Genomic DNA, 22,263 nt, shown 5'->3' with positions numbered 1-22,263 from the left:
TTGAGGGGTTCAAATCAGCCTCACTTGTTTCCTTCCCTGATTTCAGACACATAGATGCCTGAAAGAGTAAGCCTCTCAGCCCTGGTGCCTGCTGAGACGCTGTATTAAGAGGGCAGAGCCATGAGACAACCAAAGTGGCTGCAGCTGAGGACAATAAGAGGCTTTCCACACCTGAATGTGGTAGGGCTGTGCCAACAGGGACACATGGGAGAAAGCTGTGAACAGAAAAGTCCAAAGGAAGGAGAAATTGCAGAGAATGACTATCCAAAGCTGGCAAGAACATAGTCAAGGACAATCAGGCAGCACCGTGACTAAGGTCACAACATCTTCACCTACAGCACTGGCACTCCTGACCCTACCCAGAAATGTTTCTGAATGTCAACAGCATAAATCATTCCTCAGAAGGCGACAAACAGCCTTAACCACATCCAATTGGGCTGAAGCAAACAGCAGAGCATGGTCGGCAAGTTCCTTTCCAGAGAAAAGGTGAGGATGGGCAGAAAGAAAGGCAGCTCGTCCCTTGCCAGCAAGAGACTTAACTCCCTTATCCCTACAGTGCCTCCAGGTCTCTGCAACGAACACTTCATAGCAGTGGTATCTTCTCTCTTCTGGCCCTGCCTGCAGGAGAAATAGTCTGCCCAGAGCTTTGCATGGCTAACCTAGCAGCGTCAGACAGCCATGGCAAATGGCTTTTGTACATGGTGGTGAACATTGGGAATTTCCTATTGTTTTTATGTCCTGTAGAGGTGGATTCCCCCATCTACTTCCCTCCCCCTTCTCCTGGGGACTCTGGAGTCATGCTAGCTCCGTTAACCTCTGCTTCCCGAGCCAAGCCAGTGCTTTGCTGCTCCCTCAGCCCCCTGTAATGGGCTTTTGTGAAGGGATTTCTGAAAAGCAAATTCTTTGTTTCAGAGAGGCTTAATTTCTATGCCATGAAGGCAGTGAAAGGCAGGGCAGTACTGAGAGAGATGGATAATCCCCCAGCAGAACAGGGCTTCTTGCTGGGCACAGAGGTGTCTGAACTCCTAGCATGCCCTCTTCATCTAGACAGGCAGCACTGGGTGGGGTGTCTGCTGCACAGTGAAACAGAAAGGCTACATTACACTAGGAATCAACAGACAGCACAGGTTCAAACACAAATTCACAGGCATCGCAGTTTTTAAATGTTCGTACTATTTCCTAGCAGTTTTGCCCTGTGCTAACTAGCACTCTCCAAAAAACTATTCCAGCATTACCTGGGGAACAGGACAGCCCCACTGCTCCTGGCTGGCAGCTTGGATGCCAGCACCTTTTTGGGATGGTGGGGAGAGCTTACTGTACAGATGCAAACCACATCACAGCAGCTGGTTTCCTAGTACAGATGTAGCCACTTACAAGTGCCCAGAGGCATAGAAAGAATACCCACATATACCAAAGGCTGAGCACAGCAGTCAGAATAAGTGCCTGCTGTACAAACATGTGTGTACCTTTTTAGCCACTGTCCGCTCACCAGGTCAATCGTAACCAGATGCAAAGCCAGCAGCCAGGGGACAGCTTTATCTGCAAGGCAGGGATCCCAAGGTGCACAGTTCACAGTTCTGCTCTCATCCCTGTCTTGTCATCTGGAGGACTGAAGGACTGATGCTGTTAGTACAGGCCACTGAGAGGGCTCCAATGAGCGTGTTTTTAGAGCAATGTAGGGGATTTAGATCCATGCATCTAACTCCTGCTATACTGCACTGATCCCCTCTTTCCAGCAATCTGCTCCAACAGCTTAACAAAAGAGCATTCCTGCAGTCCGTGTGCCCCTAGTTATGCACTGCAGGCTGAGGCTAAAGCACAGGGCAGTGCCCAGAGACTCCAAGAGCAAAAGAAAAATAGGAAAATATGTGTCTATGTAGATGAGAGAGCAGTTAGCTGGAGGAAAGGAGAGGAAAAGCAGGCCTGGGGCATGAAGATTCAGCAGGTAAAAAGGTGTTTCTCTAGCTGAAGAGAGGGGCTGTCATTCTAAAGCACTGTCAGAAAAGCTCTACAGGCACATGGGATGGTTACTTACCTCTTCCTCTGTGTCTCCACCTTGCATTGTTCCCACTATACGTGCACCAGCTCTTCCTGCAAGAGCAAAAAGAATCACAATAAAGCCTGGCTCATGGTTAACACAGAGGGAAAAAAAGTTCAGAGTTTACATTTTAGGAGACTAGTCAAATGGCAGTGAGAGGATGAGTGCATGTAAGGTCACCCCCTTCATTAAGCCTCAGAGCTCAGGAGAAGGTAGAAGAGGGTGACAGTAATTCCAGTCAGGATGGTATTTCCAGACCTACCTTATGCTGGTATGACAGTTCTGACAGAACAAAAGGCAATGGACACATTAAGAAACAGGAAATTCGATCTGCACACAAGAAAACACTTTTTTTTTTTACTGTGAGGGTGGTCAAACACTGGAACAAGGTTGCCAAGAGAAGTTGTGGAGTCTCCATCCATGGAAATATTCAAAACCCAACTGGATGTGGTCCTGGACAACCTGCTCAAACCTCCTGTTTAAGCAGAGAGGTTCGATGAGATGATCTCAAGAGGTCCCTTCCAACCTAAACAATTCTGTGAATTGGCATATTCCTTCCTCTGCTTTGGTACACAGAGAACAAAAGCCCGTCTCTTCCACGTGATAAGCTTTCTGTCCTTTAGAGAGCTCACTACGCTCGGATCCTTTCTGATAGTCCAGTAGGGACTGACATCTCACAGGAATCCTAGGCAGTGCCAAGGCAAAACTCAAGGATTTCTTGTTGAGAGTTGGATGTGTAAGTCTGAAAAGGGAGGTGGAGATCTCAGGGTTGTGGGGAGTTCACTGAAAAGGGAGAACACACTTGCGCCTTGCTTTGTTACTTTTGGCTATGTAGAGGCCGTATGAAATGGCAAAGATGCTAGCATGGTCTCCTTTGCTAAAAGGGAGCCCAGAAGGTGTTGGGAATGGGTATAGCAGAGTTGTGACTAGGGAAATTCTGCATGTGGGCTGAGTGGGTGACTCAGCCCTGCTTTCTGCAGCCACCAGAAGTCACTCAGCGCCAAGCGGATGCCTATTTAACAGTCCTGCTGTGACCATCACATTTCACCATCTGTTTATCTCCTGTCATCACTAGTTTCCTCTATGCCAAATATGGATTTTTCCAATCTAGACAACATCTATTTTATTTTTTTTTTAGCATGAAAACAAAACAACTTTAAAATATATCCTGTCAAACCTCTTTTGTACCTCCCAAAGTACAAAAGAAGACAGGTCCATTTTGTCCCCTTTGCAAACTGATTTCGATTAGTTGTAGCAAAAAGCTGGCTAACTCAACCAGAAGTCACCAAAAAACCCTTGGTGTGTCAAGGCAGATAATTTAAAGGATCTTACATCTTTTAAATAAAAAGCAGTGTCCACTATCCGTCTGGTTGCTGATAACACAGGCAGTAGGGAATTAGAAGATTCCTGGACAGAGGATCTCTCTTCAAGCTTTAGAGACATTTGCTCTAACAGACGCTAGACTAAACTATGTAAATTCAGAGATGATTACAACTGACATCATTAGAAGATCACGGAACTATATTTTTGCCCAGCCTACAGATGGCTCCAAGAGTTTAACTGCAATTTTGCTATGTAGAAGGCTCAGCATAAAGTGTTAGATAGGGAATTATTACCTCAAAGGAGAAAGCAGCAGGGAGCTCCTAAAAGCCATTGATAAGACAAAGCTGAGAGAGATCCTGAATATAAAAGAGAATCAGGATATCACATACAAAGAGCTGATGAAATAGGACAGCTCAAAAATGCCAAGGAAAGAGCTTGGAGAATGCTAACAGAAGGTCTGCAGGATGCTGCTCTTGCATCAGTGGAAACAGTAACTGCTTACATTTGGAGAAATATGAGAATTGGGTACTGCCCAGACCTTGATCCCTACATCAGTTTAAGCCAGGAGCACCTCTTTGAACTAGTGACTGTGGGATCAGCAGTGTTAGCTCCTGTAGCACAACCCTGGGACACTCACAGGAGACACCCCAGGATGCAGAGGGGCTGAAGCTTCAGTTGTGCACTATGCTGTAGACTAAACAGGACAGAAAGCAGATTTTCCACATGGGTAGAAGAGCTTCTGTGACAAAGGTGGGAGCATTACTTTAACTTTCAGACTGCAAACCCCCAAGATTCTGTGTATGGGAGCAAGGATGGCCACAGTGCATTTCTGGGGGTGCTGGGGGGCGAGGCAGGAAACAGAGGAGTTGTCTGCACTTGACAGGGAGAGCTGGCAGGTACGGGGGTGTTTGTCACTTGAAATTTCCTGGGTTCAATTTAGCTGGGCTCAGCTTGCTGCGGCATTAGTGCTGCACCACTCTGGCCACAGAGGCTCACGCAGCTTCCAAGCGGGTGAGAGCCTGTTATGTTTACTTACAGATAATGTGAATTCAGCTGGGACAGGCTGTACAAAGTGATAATTAGGTAAAACGCTAGTAATGAACAGACTGTAATTCACTGCACCTTTGGATTCAAATCTAATCTCCGTGCATCGCCACGGTTTATAGCCACCGAGCCATCAAAGATCAGAAGTGAACGTGCATCCATGATTTTAAGCCTGTGAGCATTTGTCAATTTTCCTCTGCGCGTGATGCTTGCCATTACAGTAACCCATGCAGCTGCCTACAATGGATCCACAGGACTAGAATGATTTACATCTTCTTACCCAGCAGTGGCTATATGTTAACCCTGTGCCTAGGTTGCAACACCTAACCTGAGAATTTAGGATAGCCTACTACAAAGGGAAGGTAGATTTGCAGCTGAAACATTTTGCTTCCAGTTTGAAGATCTGCCCTTAGTCTCCAGCTCCTAATGCAAATTCACAGCGTGAGCTCAGATAAGACACCTCCCTTCCCTCCGCATCACCTCCACACACAGAAAATTGGGATAAATCTTTTGCCTGATCTTTCTGATCTTTGTGCCCTTTGGGCACTGTGTTCTTAAGCGTAAGTGTAGCCCTTAGCACAAGGTCCTGATCTCAGCAGCATTTTCTAGGCATTGCCAAAGTACAATGATTAACTAAGCACACTACAGCTGCTGCCCAGGGTGAGCATACTTCTATTTATTTCTTACACATCCATGAAAAGGAAATTTGCTTGGAAGTGAGTGACCTGTCTCCCACCATTTCAGACCTACAACCTCTCCTCCGTCTCCACTAGGTCCAGTGTCACAATGGCCACAATACAGACTGAAAGCATACAGAAACACTTCCTCCCTCCCAGGGAGCACTTTGCTGACACAAAACATACAGCCAAAGACAGCTCTGTTGGGAGCAGATGCTGAGATGGTGGGAGGAAGCTCTATTTCAAGTTAAGACAAATTAATTTCTGTGAACCCCACAGCCCCTTTTCAGTGCTTGCAAACACATTTGATTGCCCCCCTTTCCCCAGCCACATAAGCCTGGTAATAATTGTCCAGCAGCTGCTATATCAGGAAACTAAAGACTTTGCAGACTCTTATCTGGGGGATGGGAATCTGCAGAGATCCATACAGAAATACATGAAAATGAGAAGAGCAGCTGTATCAGCTTTCTCCCTCCGCAGGTTAGTTTCCTCTGAGTACTGGTAGTCAGACCCAGTGGCTCAGTGTTGACTGTTTTTTCCCTCCCGCTTGACCTGAAGAGGCAAGGAAGAAGAGACTAATCTGACTCTTCAAAATACTTTTATAAGGTTTACAATTAGGACTTGATTGATTTACTAGAAAAGTATATTCACTTCAGAAGCACAGTCACAAGGACCCACTGTGTGCCATGCGTACAAAGCCCCAGTCAGAGTAAATTTGCACTTGGTGAGGTTCACAAGGAAGGAATTTATTTTTAAAAGTTCATGGAGAGCAATACCAGTTTGGTAGAGTCCTCTGAGGTGCTCTGAGAGCAGATGCAGTTGTGAAATTTTTCCCCTTGACTTCATACATTATAAAACAGCTGGAGAACTTGAATCCTGCTAATGCACAGCCAAATACCTTCCCACCAGACCCATTCTTTACGCCTCAGCCTTCTCCCTCTGCCACCACCACGGTACGTGCAAAATCCAGACCCACTCATTTCCTCACTTTCACAGACTCTGAATCAAGGCAAACACATGCAACGAGATGCCTTGCAAACACCACGGTTCGTGAAGAACCATCAGGAAGAGAGCAGCCTGGCTAGGTTAGAAGAGATTTTTGTTTCTGTTCACAGAACTCTGTACTTCTTGTTAACTGCCAAGAAATCAGGCAGGGATTTTCAAAGGAGCTCTGGGGTTACAAACAATAATCACAAATCCCACTCAGAAAGGAAAGGTAAGAAGAGTTCAGTCCCCAGCAGAGACTGTCTCACAGCTGCTGTTCGTATCTGACTCATCTCTGCCCACTTCATGCCACATCAGGTCTATAGCTCTCCCTTCTGTGCAGACATCAAAATCTATTTTGGCCTCTGAAAGCATGAGATGCAAAGCACCTGCAAGCCCCACTGAGTATGTGAACTGCAGATTCCTGGTATTTTTGAGACTCGGGCCTTGCCATGCTGGAACTCCTGGGACATCAGGAGGACACTGATAGTTTCTTGAGTATGAGGCTGAAGGTTGCACGTGCAACACCCTTGGCAAATCCTCCTTAGTGGCACTTCAGTTATCAAGTGCGGCATGACTCGGAGCAAGACATTTTCTGCCTTTTTTTTTTTTTTTTTTTTCAAAAAACAAGCTCTAGGTACTCTGACTGCAGCAGTGTGCAGACCCTGATCACTGTTCAGAAACCCTTAAGAAACAGATTGACTAAGGGGAATGACTTGGGAACAGTAAAGACGGAGACTACATCCTGCACTCAGCTGCATGCCAGTAAGAGGTAGCTGTCCCTACAGATGAAGCTGAGAGATCAGGGATGGGTTCATACAGCATTTGAATGATGCCTAGACAACTGAGTGGGCTTCAGCATGTTTTTCTTATCGAGACTTATTTCTACAACAGAGAAGAATGCAACATTTTGAGAAAACCTGCAGATTTGTTATCATCTTGTATTTGTAAAGATAAATGCACTTGTATACATTTCTTGGTCTTGGACCCAGAGATGTAATTTCCTTTAGGAACCAGAGAGGAGGGAAGAAATGGACTAGTTATTTAACATGTGTTTTTAAAAATTAGGCAGGTGACAGCCACAGGAACTCAATGTGAACAAGACATCCAACAAGGAGCAGACAGGTGTTGCACATTCCTAATTGAATCCCTCCACTCCCCTGCATATTGATAACACACCTGTGGGTTTTACACACCTGGGGAGGTTAGAGGGAAGGAAAACATTCTAGAAATTCAGTAGCAGGAATCTGAACATGGCCACAAGCTGGAGAGAGAATTTCCACAAGTGGAGTCTGGCCATTTCCACTGAGAACAGGACTTTCCTACTTTTCAGCTTGTACGCTGTATGGAAGCATTTGGAAACAGGACTATGTAGACTCACCTGAGATTTCTTGCTATTATGTCAAAACTCCCACTCTCCCTACAGGACTGAAAAAAATGAGGGCTAATTCAGCCTCCACAGCCTTCCCCCCAGCATACAGAGGACCTTTAGCCCTTTCCCAATGTCTGCTAGCCAGTTCCTACTTAATAATCACAAGCTCAAGTTTAAAAAGAAAACCAAGACAGGGAGGCTAAACATCGTCATCTCAAAACACTATGTGTCTGCCACAGCATCATCAGCATGCTTTGGATATGTGCTGCTCTGCGTGCACTGCCTCTGTGAGACGCGTCTGTACAGGACTGGGGATCCTGTAGGCCTGGCTACAGCATGGGAACAGCTGGCACTGGCAAGCCAGCCCGTGTCCACCGAGACACAGGACCATGCTCTCTGTCTGCCTCTGAACTCATCTCCGGTTTGGTTGTCACGTACTTGGTTCCACTTCTTCCAATGAGGTACACTTTGTTTTCTTAATAAAACCCCTTTATTCTCATCTGCTGCATTCAGACACACATTTCTTTTTGCTGTGTTAAACAGTGCAGGTTTTCGGAGGCATTCGGTAGCAAGTACACTTGCTAACCTGGCTGCCAGCACATAATTACCACATTGATCCTCTGGGTCAGTTCTGCAAAGGTAAGAGGCTCCAAGAGAGCTGCTCTCTCACTGTTTGACTTTGGACTGATTGTTTGCTGAAAAACATTCAGAGTTTTATAAAGCTGTCTTCTTACAATAAAGACCAAATGGGGCTGAAGTTGTTACTGTCTCAGTAGTAAAATGGTCTCTGTGGTCCGAACAGGACAAAACCGCCCCTTAACACCAACATTACAGAAGGAAACATAAGAGCTAAAGCATTGGGATAATTGGTTTACAGGAGCTGAAAGATCCTGGCAGTGTGGAATAGAGGGTGATTTCCTGTAGACAGGCACAGTCCCACAGTTCTGCAAGCATGGATCATTTCTGCTTCAGTCAGTAGCATTTCCACTGCCTACCTTGCTCCAAGCACAGTGTGTGCCAGTCTGCCATGGCCTACCCAACCAGCCAGTGCTATTGCTGGGAAGAGGGGAGATCCTGAATTTGCTCATGATTCCAAAATGCATTTCAGAACTCTGGTCCAAATGAGACTGCAAAGATGGATCTGCACATGTAAACACAACATCGCTTCAAAATCTGACCCTTTTGATAGCATGGATGCAAAAAATCCACTTTAGTTCAAGAAGAAACAGCAAAGGTTCTTAGAAAAAAAAAAACAACCACCATCTACTGAGGGTTAGACTAAATTCATAGAAACCACATGCAGCTCAGGAAATCCTGATGAGGGTTGAAACAGTTTGAGGGCAAGAGGGAACCTGAGGGAAGTTCCTACACTCTTCCCATGCATTTTCTTTCAGCCAGTGCTGGAGACAGAAGACCGGGCTAGGCAGACCTCATGCCTGACCTGGCATGGCAACTTCTACATTCCTAGAACAAGGCTTTGCATTCTTCACCCTAATGTCCACCCCACCTGCATGTGAGCCACCATCCTTCTGCAAACTACTGGTCTATGGCCTCTTTCAGGCAAGAGGTTTCTCTACACTGCAGACTGCTAAGACCTTCAACATTGCAAGAATTTTTCTTTGGCTCTCTGACAAAACAAGAGTCTTATTCCAAACGCCATCACTAACTCATGGTTTGACCTCAGGACAGTCCATGTATCTATTTTATTTGTTTAACAGCCTCACTTATCTATTGCCAGAGAAAATAAAAGTGGATGTGAATTTTTATTCACATTGACAACTTTAAAATTGAAAGTTATAGATGATATATCAATGTATTCTCTAAGTTACAAAAGCAAATGATTAGTGACACATGGATTTATTAAAATAAGCCCCATCATGGAGGAGACTTGCCTGTAATTGTAATATTGTGATAACAAAACAGGTTGTAGTTTCACAAACCCAGTAAGCCAGCATCTGTCAGTTTGGTGACTATCCTCCCAGCCATTTATTCTCACCCCCATGCCTGCTCCTTCCTTGTACAGAAACCTTCCTGGCTTCCTAAAGCTGGGTTTGCTGTATTGTTGAAGTAAAAGCATTGAACTCTATGGAGATACAAGCTCCATAGCACATTACAGCTTCCTTCTTACGCCGCTACTGCCTATTCCTCTTTGTGCACGGGAAATAAGGGATTGATTTGTCTCTGTACGACAAGAGCTAGCAGCCTGTCGTGCCTCCTCCAGCTAACACTCTTTTCTGCTCCACAGGAGACTAAATCCTATACTTTCAAGTCTTTTAATTGGCTGAAAGAATAAAACCAGGAGCAATATTGTCAAAGTTGCATTTAGTTTGAATTTTGCTGCATCTAGACAAACCCGATGAAAGGACTCTTGAGGGTGAAAGTGTGTTGATTTTTCTCAATTATACCAAGTGGCCTAATAGGAGAGATTATCTCTCCCTGAGAATCTTGCCTCTGTAATGGCAAAACACACTGGAATACCTGCCCACCTATTACAGAGGGAGGAAGTCTTATCTTACAATACTAATAATCTGGAAATTAGAGATGTAAAACTGAATCACAGCAACTACAGGAGCTGACCACAGCGGACCATTTCTCCTTAGTTTGAGAGCAAACATGGGTCAGAAGCACTACCATGCAAGAAGACACAAAGCGTCAAAAGAAAGTGATTGAAATATCTTGAATTGAGTCAAGGAAAAAAGCAGTAATTAATAAAAATAATGTTCTTGTTATGCTGCCTTAATAATTAGCTGTATTTTAAATTTCAAACTACCTGTGTTGAAGAACATGTACAGATTCTTGGTGTGTTTAATGACAAGTAGCCAGTGACTGTTCAGGCCTGATTTTCTAAGGAAGCTGACACACCTGACATTAATCTCAGGTGTTGACATGTCTCCAGCACTTCAGTTGGTGAGGGTCACGCAGTCAAACATAAAACCCCACTATTGATGAGGGACCTGGACCAAAGGGGCCCGTTTACACAGATGGGGAGGTGCAGATTTGAGCCTGTTCTGAAAGCTAGAACTGTTTGTCACGTAAGCGTGCACTCTGGATCAGGCTGGAGCTCCTGAAGGAAAGCTTTGGCCTGACTGGTATGTCTTGATATAGTCCAAGCTTTTGTTCCTATGTTTTGGACAGATAGGAATGGGCAGGACTAAGCGAGCTCACTCTAACACCAGCACCAGAGATATCCCAAGGTTGAGTTTTCCTAAACAAAAAGTGTAGACATCTTGAACCAAAGCCAGCGGTACGGACAGAGAGCCTGCTGTTAATCTCACAGTATAGCTACAGCTAGAGCAACTGGGTGACTTGCCCAAGATGATGATAAGTAACCTCAGCAAAGCAGAAAAGTGAGCCTGCAATCCTTCCCTTAAGAGTCTACCAATGTTTGTATCCATCTCTGCTAGCAGAGATTGCACTGGAGCACTGTAGGACTGAAGTGTTTGGAGTTACAATGAGGGAATACAACCTTATTCCTTCTGCAGGGCCTGTAGGAAAGGCATTTCAGGAGCCATTTAACATGCCCGGAGCTGCTTCAGTAGTTCATAGCAGGTGAGAGGCAAAAATTGGACAGAGAGCTAAGGGAGGCTTCCAATGTACCCAGAGGTAAGGAGAGTAAAGATTGGGGTAGCGACTGTATAGTCAGCAAACAGCATACTCGGAGTATGCAGAAGTCAGAGGATAATTATCTGCCAGAAGTAGTTTACCAAACACTAGGAAGAGACCTACAAAAGCATAGAAAGCAATCTAAACAGCACAGCAGAGAAAACATCTCAGGGATTTGAACTGCTTGCTTTAAGTTTGACAAGCTGAGTCTCCAGTAAGTGTAATTAATGATAAAAAAGCTCTTCCTAGAAAAAAATTCGACTTGCAACAAAATCTACAATTTTTATACTAAAGCCTTTTGTTCTTAAAACTGATATTAAGAGCTGACTCTGGCTGCAGCCAGTATCCATACTGCTTGTTTATGATGTCCTCTGAGATGAGGCATCACAGACAGTTACAAAGTACCTCCAAAGCTCTAAAAACTGCGTACAAACCTTTCCTTGAGAAACTGCAGTGTAAAAATCCTTAGTAAATATTAGCATTTCTAGCATTTATCAAGAATTTTTAAGTTTTATGAAAAACAGAGGAACTGAGGATAAGAATGCTTGAATTATATTGACTTGAGAACTTCAGCTTCTTGCTCTGGTCTCAGTCAGAGAGGGGAGAGCAGAATTCAACTCAGAAAAAACCACATATTTGCAGTTTATCTACGTAACAGGTTCCAGCAGAAGTAGTGGCACATGAAATTACCCATACAGGCACTTCATCCAGACCCCAGAGAGGCTTTTGCTGATGGTCAGAATCATTCACTGCTAACAAGAACACCAAGGAGAACTAACCTGATTTTCTGGTTTCGTTTTGCTTGACTATAGACTAAGCAGAACATTTCTTTTTTCCACCTAAGTGATACACAGACCCTTAGACAGTAATTTCTCCGAGTTGCTTCTGACCAGCGCCCTTGTGGAATCAGCAGCAAGAGGCTGCAGTTCCACTCCACCTAAACAGCAGCAGAAGCCAGACATCCTTCCCTGAAAGAAGTAAGTCAGGTGTGTTGCACCAGTGACTGTGTCAGTGCAGGTGGCTTTACAGACTCGCTAAAGGTCTCCTTTTGAAGAAGACTCTACTAGAATGAGCGTCAACAGCTAAAGGGAAATAAATGCTTTGCAACGAGGAATGGTGTTACTTTTCTAAGGCTTTGTATAAAGCTACTTCAAGAATCTGTAAGGCAATACCAAGGAAAAGTTTTTCTCACATGGTACTTTTTTCAGTAAATAATCCTTAATTTCCTCCCTTGAAAGCACTGTGTTTTCTCCACAAGACACTGTCCTCTTACAGCTCATGAGAACTGAGCAGTGCCAATATCCTTGAACAATAACAGGGTCTTCTTAAATTTAAGGTCACTCAGATAATTCCAGCATATCCTTCTAAATAAAAGCAACTAAGGAAAGGTTAAGATACCTTGCAGTAGTGTTTCTGTGGTGGTGCGCTGCTTCATGATCTGCCTGTCTTCCACTTCATTATCAGATCCTTCATCCTCTCGAATCTCTACATCGGAATCATCGTTATCTGGTTAAAACAAAAACAGTTGATAAATATCACTCAAACCAACCCATAACTCAGAATAGCAGTTGGACGCAAGAGATGCTAGCAGACTTTACCTTTGATCAAGTCCAAGATTAATTAAAAATGCAGTCACAAACAGAGCATTGGCTCTACTGATGAGCACAGCGGAACAGCCAACACCCACACCCTAAGGAAAGCATCCTTCTACACAGAAGTGCCAAAGAAGCATACAATATAAACAACTGTTTTGGGACAATCCTCAGATTGTACCATAAAGGTGCTGTTCTAAATACGCTCTCTGGGTGTGAAGCACATGTACAGTATGAAGGTGCTATTTCAGCAACTGATTTAAAGATGAAAAATCTTTTAAAAGCATTTGGAAAGTGTGGGCTTATTAATACATCTCCTAGTCTTTTACCCTGACATAAGCAATATCAAGACCCATCTCCTTAGGCTCTTTTGCCTTTCCTAGGTTAGAAAAGCACAGTGAGACACCCCCAGATAAACAAAAGCAGTTACAACCAAACCCAAGATGCCTGGAGAGACAGGAAAGCTTCCCAAAATGCAGGAACTTCTTCAAATTTTTTCATAATCTGCCTTTGCTTTCTTCTTCCTATCCAAACTAAAGCCTACTTAGACACTTACTCCCAGTTCTCCAGTCACCAAATTGAAACAAACCTAAAGGACTGAGATTAAATTGTCCTTCAGATGTTTGAAAGGATGACAGAAGTCTTCAGCTACTTAAAAGTGCCTGCAAAGAAAAGGGCAGACTGTTCTCCATGTCAGCTGTACAAGTTCTACCTTAAGGTTCACATGCATGGTCAACCAAACCGGCTCTCCTCTGAGCCTGTTCTGAAGTAAAACAGTGGGTGGAAAGTTGGCGCAGAAGTGTGTGGAAAGTTGGGAGCAGGCTCTGCTCCATTTCAGTCTCCTTCTATCCCATGAGCTTCTTCCCCTCTCTCTTCGTTCATGCCAGCCTGCTTCTGTAAGCTCCTTGGCTCACTAAGACCAAGTTCTGCTTTCCAGCTACTGCCCAGTTATGATTATTTACTTCCCTCTTCAAACATTCAACCAGCGAGGCAGATGCTCAGCTCCTATCGTCTTAGGAACTCTTCTCACTCGTGTAGAGAGGAGCCCTATACATCAGCTGATCCTACAGCTCAGAGCTGATGGTGTGTGGTGGCCTGCCTGCAGGAGCTTATGGAATTAGCCATGCTATGACAAATCCAAGAGGACCCCCTGTGAGGTCACCACCCAGCGCAGCAACAATAGGTGTTAATTATTTAGAGAAAATAGGCAATTCTTTCTCAGGTACATTTAATTACACACATCTGAGCTGAACATGGAAATAACTACTTTAATTATGATTAGTAATGAGCTGACACATCTTTGCAATATTTAATTATCAGACAATATACAAATATTAGACATTTTTCCATAATCTTTTTCATTGCAATATTAAGTTAATGACAAAAATATAATGGCAAGTGATATATTTGATACCCTGGTAAGATTATGAGGCTCCAGCAATGTTAGCTACAATTTCTATTTGTGTTGCACTTTCTTCTTTGGCAACTGAAGGAATCACTCACTGCTGCGTGACCTGCATACTGTTTCTGTTTACCTGGTATTCAGGAAAGCGAGGTTTTGTCAGCCCTTGCCCAGGCAGGCTCCTTGGGAAGAACCACGTGCAGCGTAAATAAAGGATTCAGGTTCGTGCTCTGTATGTTAAAGAACGAGACTATCTCATCTGTGATGGCTTTCACTGCTATTACTAAAATGCCCTCATTCTTATTTTGTGGGGTTTCTTTTTTTCTTCCTTCTTTTTTTTTTTAGCAGCAATTCCTCCCTTTCAGATTTTGTCATTTGTGCTCCTCCTGTTCTGCAGCACTACTGGCCAGAACTGAGGATGGCACAGAGAGCCCTTACAATTACTTTGCCAAACCATTTCAATTTCATCCCCATTAGCACTTTCTGCTTCTCGCTGGGATCTCCTGAGCATAAGCTACCATCTGAGATGGGGACTAATGGAGCCAGCGCTCTCCGCTGACAACCCAAAGTGGCAAACCCAGCTAAAACCACTTTGGGGACAGGACTTACAGCAGAGAGGCACAGCGATGCAGTTCTGCTCTGGTTGCAGGCACGGCTGTAATAACATGGGGCTTAAATTTTACATTTTGCTTTTCTGGAATCCTTTTTTTTTTTCTTTTTTTTTTTTAACCTTTTGTGGTAACAGACTCTCAAATATAACATGTAAAATATATTTCCCTTGGGACAAAGCAGTGGCAAGAAGACAAGAACAGAAATGAATCTGCCATCTTCCTTCCACTGTACATAGAAGTGCTCTTTCCTAACTATCCACACTGATGGCTTAACGCTCTCCTAAATCATGCGAACCCTTCCAGCTCCCTGTAGGGCACTCCTGGGCACTCCAGCCATTTCTGACCCATTTGAACTTGCAAAAAGGAAGCTCATTTCATCATATAATTCCCCACAGTATCTTTCTGTTGGAAAGTGGGACTTGCAGGAAGATCCCATGGTAAGTGCCTTGCAATAGAAGTGATACCTACAGTAGTGAGGGAATCAGTGGCTGGAGGGGCCCAAGCTGCTGCTTTATGAAAGGAAATGGTTTAAAAAACCAGCTGTTTTTCTCCCTCACCCAGCCCTTTTCTTCTTTCCCTCAGGTTCTCTGCTATTCTCGATCCCCTCTTTCTCACACTATTTCTTTTATCCTTCTCCCCCACTAACTCAGATGTTGTAACCCTCGCCTGCCAGTGATGAAGTAGCAGTTTTCTGCTGTTCAGCCCACGTGTGGATGCCACTGAGTACCTCTGGCAAGCCCCAGAAAAGCATGGCTTGTGCCCCAGCTCTACCTCTTGTCTTTCAAAGCACGCTCAGCAAGCCAAGCCCGTAGTAACTGCATGCCTAGCTTTCCTTTACACCTTTCAAAATCCTGGATTACCTTTCAATACAAATGAAGAGAAGATTCATCAGGTGAATTATCAGCATATAAGCATAATGCATCACTTTTCCTACCAAGTTGTGACTTTGAAACAAATCTTGTTACAGATCTACGATGAGCGTTTGGATATTCTTTGAATAGTCTAGCTGGAATTCCGATGCACATATGCCAACACAAAGCATCGCTATAGTGAACACGGGCTAGAGAATCAGAAAAGTGGCAGCTGCAAATGCAAATTCAGCAACAGTAAAATTTCTGCTCCCAAGCCTCCTGCCCACCACTTGGAAAGACATCGAGCACCTTTTTCACCTACAAAAAAATAAATGTATTGCTCTAACCCAGCTCAATGGCTGCTATCACCAAGCTTGGCCCTGTCCAGTATACAATCCCAGTTATCACCAGCTAAGCAGAATCGTGCTGAGCCAAAATCCCAAGGACACAGAAGCAGAGCACAATGCTGAAATTTTTTTAAATATACAAGATAAAGACAAGCTGAGTACAGGCTTCTTAGCAGGATTAAATGGCAGACTAGTCCAATGCTGTGTGTGACCTGTCCTAGCTAGAGCACTACAGGGTTCCACCATCCTACATCCCTCATTGTACATGCCCAGTGTGTCCGGTTTTCAACAAAATATTCTTGGTATTCATAAAAAGGTGACAATTTAGAAAGTTTAATTTAACAATATATAGAAAGAAACTACTTGTTGCCCTAGGAGGAGTCACAACCACATCTCTGTGATACTGCGTAAGAGAAATTACAATGCATCAATTCCAGGGAGACAAAGCACATTCTTTATGGAGAAAATGTAGATTTTTCTTAGTATCAGCATAATGCAACAAAGATAATAAAGCATACTACTACAAATTCCCACATACTAGTACATGGAGTACAGAACACATTCTAATGGACCTGGCTTATGAGATTTGCATGGGTTTACGTGAAGATTATTTGACTTTTCACAACAAACTGCTATTCAGCAATCCACATGCCCAAATTTAGGCCAATGCTGGCAGCTTACTGGAGCTGAAGGCTGGTATTTTAACAAGCTCCTGTATTTTTACTATGAAAAGGTAATGAACAGAACAACTCTATAAACTGTGTTTGGCCCATTTCCCTGCTGCTGTGATTTACTCTACTGCACAGAGAATACTGGCAGAATACCAGACTACCTGAGAGAGAATATACTGGGATTTTAAACTCTGCTTGCCTTACATTTCAATTTCACGAAGGTGGGTTTCAGTCAACTAAATTAGTTCCATTTAAAGCAGTCCAGCCACAAAAAGTACATCCTGGTTACAACTGAAAAACACTGCTCTCGGAAGATGCATTATTTGTTCCAAAGCACAGCTACTGTTTCCAGAAAAAGCCAGAGCAGATACCTGGACCAATAATACTATATTTAAATGATTTAATTTTTGGTAGTTTGCAATGCTTGAAGGAAAACCAGCATGATTTAATAACTTACCAGTGATTTCATTACAGATTTGTTAGTTTGCATAAATATTCAAGTAAATGTATCCAACTGTAAAATAAGAAGGTACTGTGGTGAAGATAATGAGCACAAAGGACATTGTTTATTGATATGCTTTAGAATTAGATGTAAGTGTTGTTTAGCATGTTCAATTTCATAATAAAAATCACTGCTTTGAAAACACAGGCACTGGCTCCACAGCAATTACTGGATTCAGCAGGATGTTGATTTTGGTGAAAAAACATAATGAGAAAAATCAAGCGGGCAACTGACAGCCACTTGATCCAAAATACAATCCATTTAATAAATAGCATGACATTTTAGAACAGGAAAAAAAAGGTGGTGGTGGGGGGGGGATTGGGATTTTAATGTGACCAAAGGGAGAGTGAAGTCCAGGGCCCACTTGAAAGTCTCAGTTCTACCAAATCCATACTCTTGTCTCACCAAACTCAAGAGCATCAGGCTGCATATCAGCCTGAACACTTACATATTAGCAGGTCTGCAATTTGAACAGAAAGAAGTGCTTTGATATATAAATATCAGTAAGGAACATCCTCTGTCCTTAGCACAAAACTGAGATCTTTTGTCTGACCTCTAAGAAAAATTCATCCTGGTACTGAGAACTACTGATCAAGGTCCGGACACTTGTGGCTCCTACTAATTTCAGCAGAAAGCTTGGATGTTCAGACCTGCATATACTAAAACTGGGCAATAACATATCAACAAACACCAACCAGCAGGCTGCAGAGGTACGTTTAAGTGCACTTGCATACCTCGGTTCGTCATTTTAAAATGGTCTATTGCTACAGTATCCAAACTCACATTTTTAATAGTAGGGATGATTAACAGCTACCCAGGGAAAGCAATAGGTCTCTGTCACTTGAAATAATTAAAAATAACTCTCGATGACAAGCTCCATTTAAACTGGGATTTGTAGTCTTGGCACAGGAATAAGTAGCTAAGTTATTTTTTGGCCCATTTATAGAGAGGTCCTATTCGGTGGCCATAACTATTTCTAATGATCTTAGAAGCCAAGAATCCATCAAAGCACTATTAAATTAGAACATGAATTTGCAATTATTTAACAAGCAAAACACAAGACTATTGTGGACAAGTTCCAAATGTTTGTTACAGGAAGATGGATGGTTTGAGCATCCTGCTGGTGACAGCGCTGAGCATTAGCAACATCATCCAGGCATCTCGCCCTTGCGGGATTTACCCAGCGACTCACTGCTACACTTCAAATGCTGCAACTGTTGCAATGGGGCTTTTTGTTTATCTGCTGTCAGATTTTAAAGCATCAATTCTGGAGTAGAAAGGGTACAATACATTCAGCATAGCACCAAACCACAACAGCGTCATGCGATTTGCTATCCAAAGCACAACATCTATTTGCTCTGTTTAATTGAGCAAGACGATAGAGCTAAGCACATTTTGCTTGGCTCGGCGAGTAGAACTGGCCAAGGAAACACTTTGGTTGCGTATCGAGCAGAACTGAAGGTCTCCAGGAGCATCAGTTAATCCTGTTGCTATTGCTGAACAGTACTGAAGTAGTGCAAATTTCAAAATGCTGTGTAACTGGGATGTTTATTCGTTCTACAGACCAAGAGTATGCAGGGAGGGCTGGCTGCAGCAGCCCACCAGAAAGTGGTACAGTCAATGAAAAATGCAGTTTTACAGCAAATACTTTTGCTAACTGAAATCAAATCCTGGGCATAGCATTACCCAAAAGAAATACAGGAAACATTTTGAAAAAATAAAAGGGTTTATTTTTATATTTCCAAAACAAAGTACTTTACTTTTTTAAAACTACAGTTTATATAGTATGCTTTGAACATGACAAAAAAAATCTTAAAAAGAAAGAATGTGAGGAAATGCATGTGAAAAAGAGAAAGATAGCTCGGTAAATGTAATAAGATGAGTAGTCTGAAAAACTGTGTTTCAGTCTAGAAACATTTCCACTTGTTACTTTTTGCTCAGCAAACATGTTTTTTCAACGTTGGATGGAACCTGAAAAAACCATCTTGAATTTCTGCTGCGGTCAGTGACCTTCCTAGCCCTCTCCATTATCAGAGTAACTCTTCACACAGCTATACCTAACAATAGTTCTATCAACAGTCTTCACAGTCCTCATCCGAGCAGTGCGAGCAGTGCGTAATACAATGTTTTAAGAGTCACTGTTCCATTAACCACGAGGAAACCAAGCCCTGAGTTTCAGTCAATTGGCATTTGTTACTTTGCACCAACCTTGGATGTGCCACAAGGGCAGCACGTTGTGTGAAAAACACCACATTGTATATTGGTTTCTCTAAAGGCATGTAAAATAAAGATTTCAACAATAACAGCAGTTTACTTACCACCCCTCACAAAAAAACATTTCTGTACTGTTGCAAATACTGAATTGCATGTATTTTCATCATGTAAATAATACTCAAAGCCTGATCTGTATCTAGAGTTCAACATCTTTAATAATTTAAGAATGGGTTTTCATATTGCTTAGTGTTAGCTTTTCTTTTTTTTTAGTGCAGTGGTTTTATGGGGATGCTCTGTCAGAAATAAAAGATGATTTGCAATGTATGCGAGCAAAAGCAAAAAAGAACCAGGCTGTTTCTGAATTACAGTAAATATTTTTGCAAATTTTATGCGAGAACCATGACATAACCACAAGGTTTGTATATTCTTAACACAGACCGGCACAATTCAACCTACATTCCACAGCTCTTCTTTACAATAAACATTATTTAGGTTTCTCTGTTGTTAGTTCAGCCTGGACCTGTCCAGAACTCCTGCAACTTCTGCTGCAGAGAAATGAACTGTTAATTTGCAACCCTTCTTACCCAATTAACAGGAGATAAGGTCAAAGGATCCAGACAATAAGAGAACTGCATCAATTACAAAGGTACGCAAAGGTAAGAGTCCTTACAGGGGCAGAATGGATGCTGACTTTTATCACTTAATGGCAACAAATTTATCACCACATTCCAGCCTATGCTGTTAGAAGAGCCTCATTAAGTGTTTTGCAGCTTTCAGGGGCAAAGCATAATGTGAGTTAGAAAACCTTTCCTATTCCTTGCAGGAGATACTGGCCCTGTGCTAGTCCTCTGTGTAGGAAAGCAATGAATCTGTTCAAATGAAGCTCACTCCTCCACCCCAGGCCTTGAAGGTTCAGCCAGAGAGTCTTAGGATGCTGGGACACATAGGCCAGCCTGCCTATCCTCCACTGAGCGGAGCTGCAAGGGGAAGAAGCTAATCCCTTCATCTCCAGAACCCATTGCAGGGGCAAGACCAAGTCAGAGCAGGTCTTACTTAACAGTCCTGCAAGCAGGCACAACGTATTTGTTGGTGTGAAGGTCCAGGCAGCAAACTCCTGAGTTTTTTGACAAACTGAAGATGGAAGACAACTTAGGATAAAAGCACTTCACTTTATGTGGGGGGCATTACTTAAAAATGCAAGTGGAATAAGCAAGTATTTTTTCCTCGCAAAAACCTACGTTAGATGTTTCTGATGGTGAAGAAAAGCCCTTCTTCAATCTTCCTTGTGTCTGTCTTATTAACAGGGCACATCCTATAGTAGAAGGAGGATGTAGCATGCAGAGTCTCCAAACATAGGTGAAAGAAAGTTTAAGTGCTCCTGCCTGTAGCACTTTACATCATGTCCCCACAATACACACAATGCTCACAGTACTCGTTGATAAAACCACTAACCGTCAGACCAAGGTTGTAGGGCTCTTGGGAATCCTCTACAGCAGAAACTCCATCCCTTATCCCGCTTCCTATTTCCAGTGTGAATTTCACAATTAACCTTTCAGTGGGGGCGGGGGGGAGAACGCGGTGTTGGGCAGGCAAAGCTGTTCAGTGATGCTGCATGATTCTCCTGCTGTTTGTTTCCTCTTGTGCAAAATATGTATTTTTCTTGTAACTAGGATCCTGGGATTAACATAACCGTTCTGTAAACATATCCCTAATAGGGCACTATACCATTTAAGACACTGACCTCTGCATTCTCTTACCAAAGCAAATCTCTTGGTTTTGAATCGTATAAAGGGCATTACAATGATGAGGGGAGGGGAGGAGAGTGGGGTCTGATCTAATGGGAAAGCGCAGCTTGGTACCTGATCATTACATGTTAGCAAACTGTGGTCTCAGAGAGCTTTACAACATTCAATAAATTAACCTTACAGCATTCAGTAATGAAGCCGTGCTCCATGCTTGTGACTGGGGAAACAGCCTCCAAGAGCCAAATTTATTGTCTCAGTTACACCTCTGCAACTCTACAGACTTCCACACTGTGTGCAGATAAAGGCAGACTGTTGCTGACAAAGATGACTTGATTTTCCAAGGTTATGGGACAGTCAATAAATGAGCCAGGACTGAAAACCAGGATCCTGGTGCTCTTATCACTAGAATATATACCAATTATGACAATTAAGTACTTGAATAAAGATGTATTATGGTAATATTTTTAGGTCATTAAAAGTCATAAACGTGTGTTCTCAGGTGGCAGTTAAATCACTCACTAAAAGGCAAGGTTCATATTATTTCAGAGATGCAAAATGACAGAATAATTTTCCAAGTGAAAAATCCACAGACAAGGAGAAAGCAGGTCAGCAAATTTTCACATTATACTTCATGCTGCTAATTTCCGATGAAAGATGTTTGTCTCCTCTTGAACTTATTTACCTTGAAAACTGTCAGATAGCACAACCTGGACTTTTTCACTCAAGTAAATCCTTGAAATAATTCAACATTCTTGTAATTTATATTACAAATCCTATGTTTCAGCTAAAACTTCTTCACTTTTTACTGCATTGACATAATAAGATGAGATCAAAGATGGGCAGAAATGAGTGAATTTCCTTTCATGAGCTTGCTCTGAAAATCTCTGCCAGCAAACAAAGCGTGAAGTGCAACTTTTATGTCTTTACTCAATTTCAGCTTTCATGAACTCTCCCTCTGATCCCGAGAATTAACTTTCCTTCTATTTTCTCCCACTACCATATAAAAATGTACATATGGCAATATTAAATACACAGGGGTAACTAATGAGGAAGTTCTTGCTGATGCTTGGCTCAAAAGGAGCAAAATCTGGTTTGTTAGCTTTCTACAAAATCTCAAGAGGTTGTTATTCCCTTCTGATCGTCAGCTAGATTTCTAATTAAGAGTAAGTTTAGAAAAAAAAAAAAAACCCACAAATTTTAATTGCATTCACATTTTGCAGGTATACTAAAATCAAGCAAATGCAAGCAGGCAAATGTGGATCCTACTTTGAAGATTAGTGATATTAA

The 22,263-nt window shown here is 42.7% G+C and overlaps 1 protein-coding gene across 2 annotated transcripts in view; it reads right to left on the bottom strand.

The window, feature by feature from the left end:
- The window catches only part of CLUAP1 (clusterin associated protein 1), a 71,599-nt gene that overhangs the window by 1,153 nt on the left and 48,183 nt on the right, over nucleotides 1-22,263 (bottom strand). For both annotated transcript variants that reach the window (XM_049791661.1, XM_049791662.1), the window contains exons 10-11: nucleotides 12,440-12,547; nucleotides 2,036-2,091 (exon numbers count right to left, since the gene is read on the bottom strand). In XM_049791661.1, coding sequence (XP_049647618.1) covers nucleotides 2,036-2,091; nucleotides 12,440-12,547 — 164 coding nt within the window. The remainder of the gene's footprint in view (nucleotides 1-2,035; nucleotides 2,092-12,439; nucleotides 12,548-22,263) is intronic.

The sequence above is a fragment of the Accipiter gentilis genome, chromosome 33 (genome assembly GCF_929443795.1).
Source record: "Accipiter gentilis chromosome 33, bAccGen1.1, whole genome shotgun sequence".
Taxonomy (NCBI): Eukaryota; Metazoa; Chordata; class Aves; order Accipitriformes; family Accipitridae; genus Astur; species Astur gentilis.
Note: the sequence above shows the minus strand (reverse complement) of the source record. Positions and strands in the feature narration are given on the sequence as shown.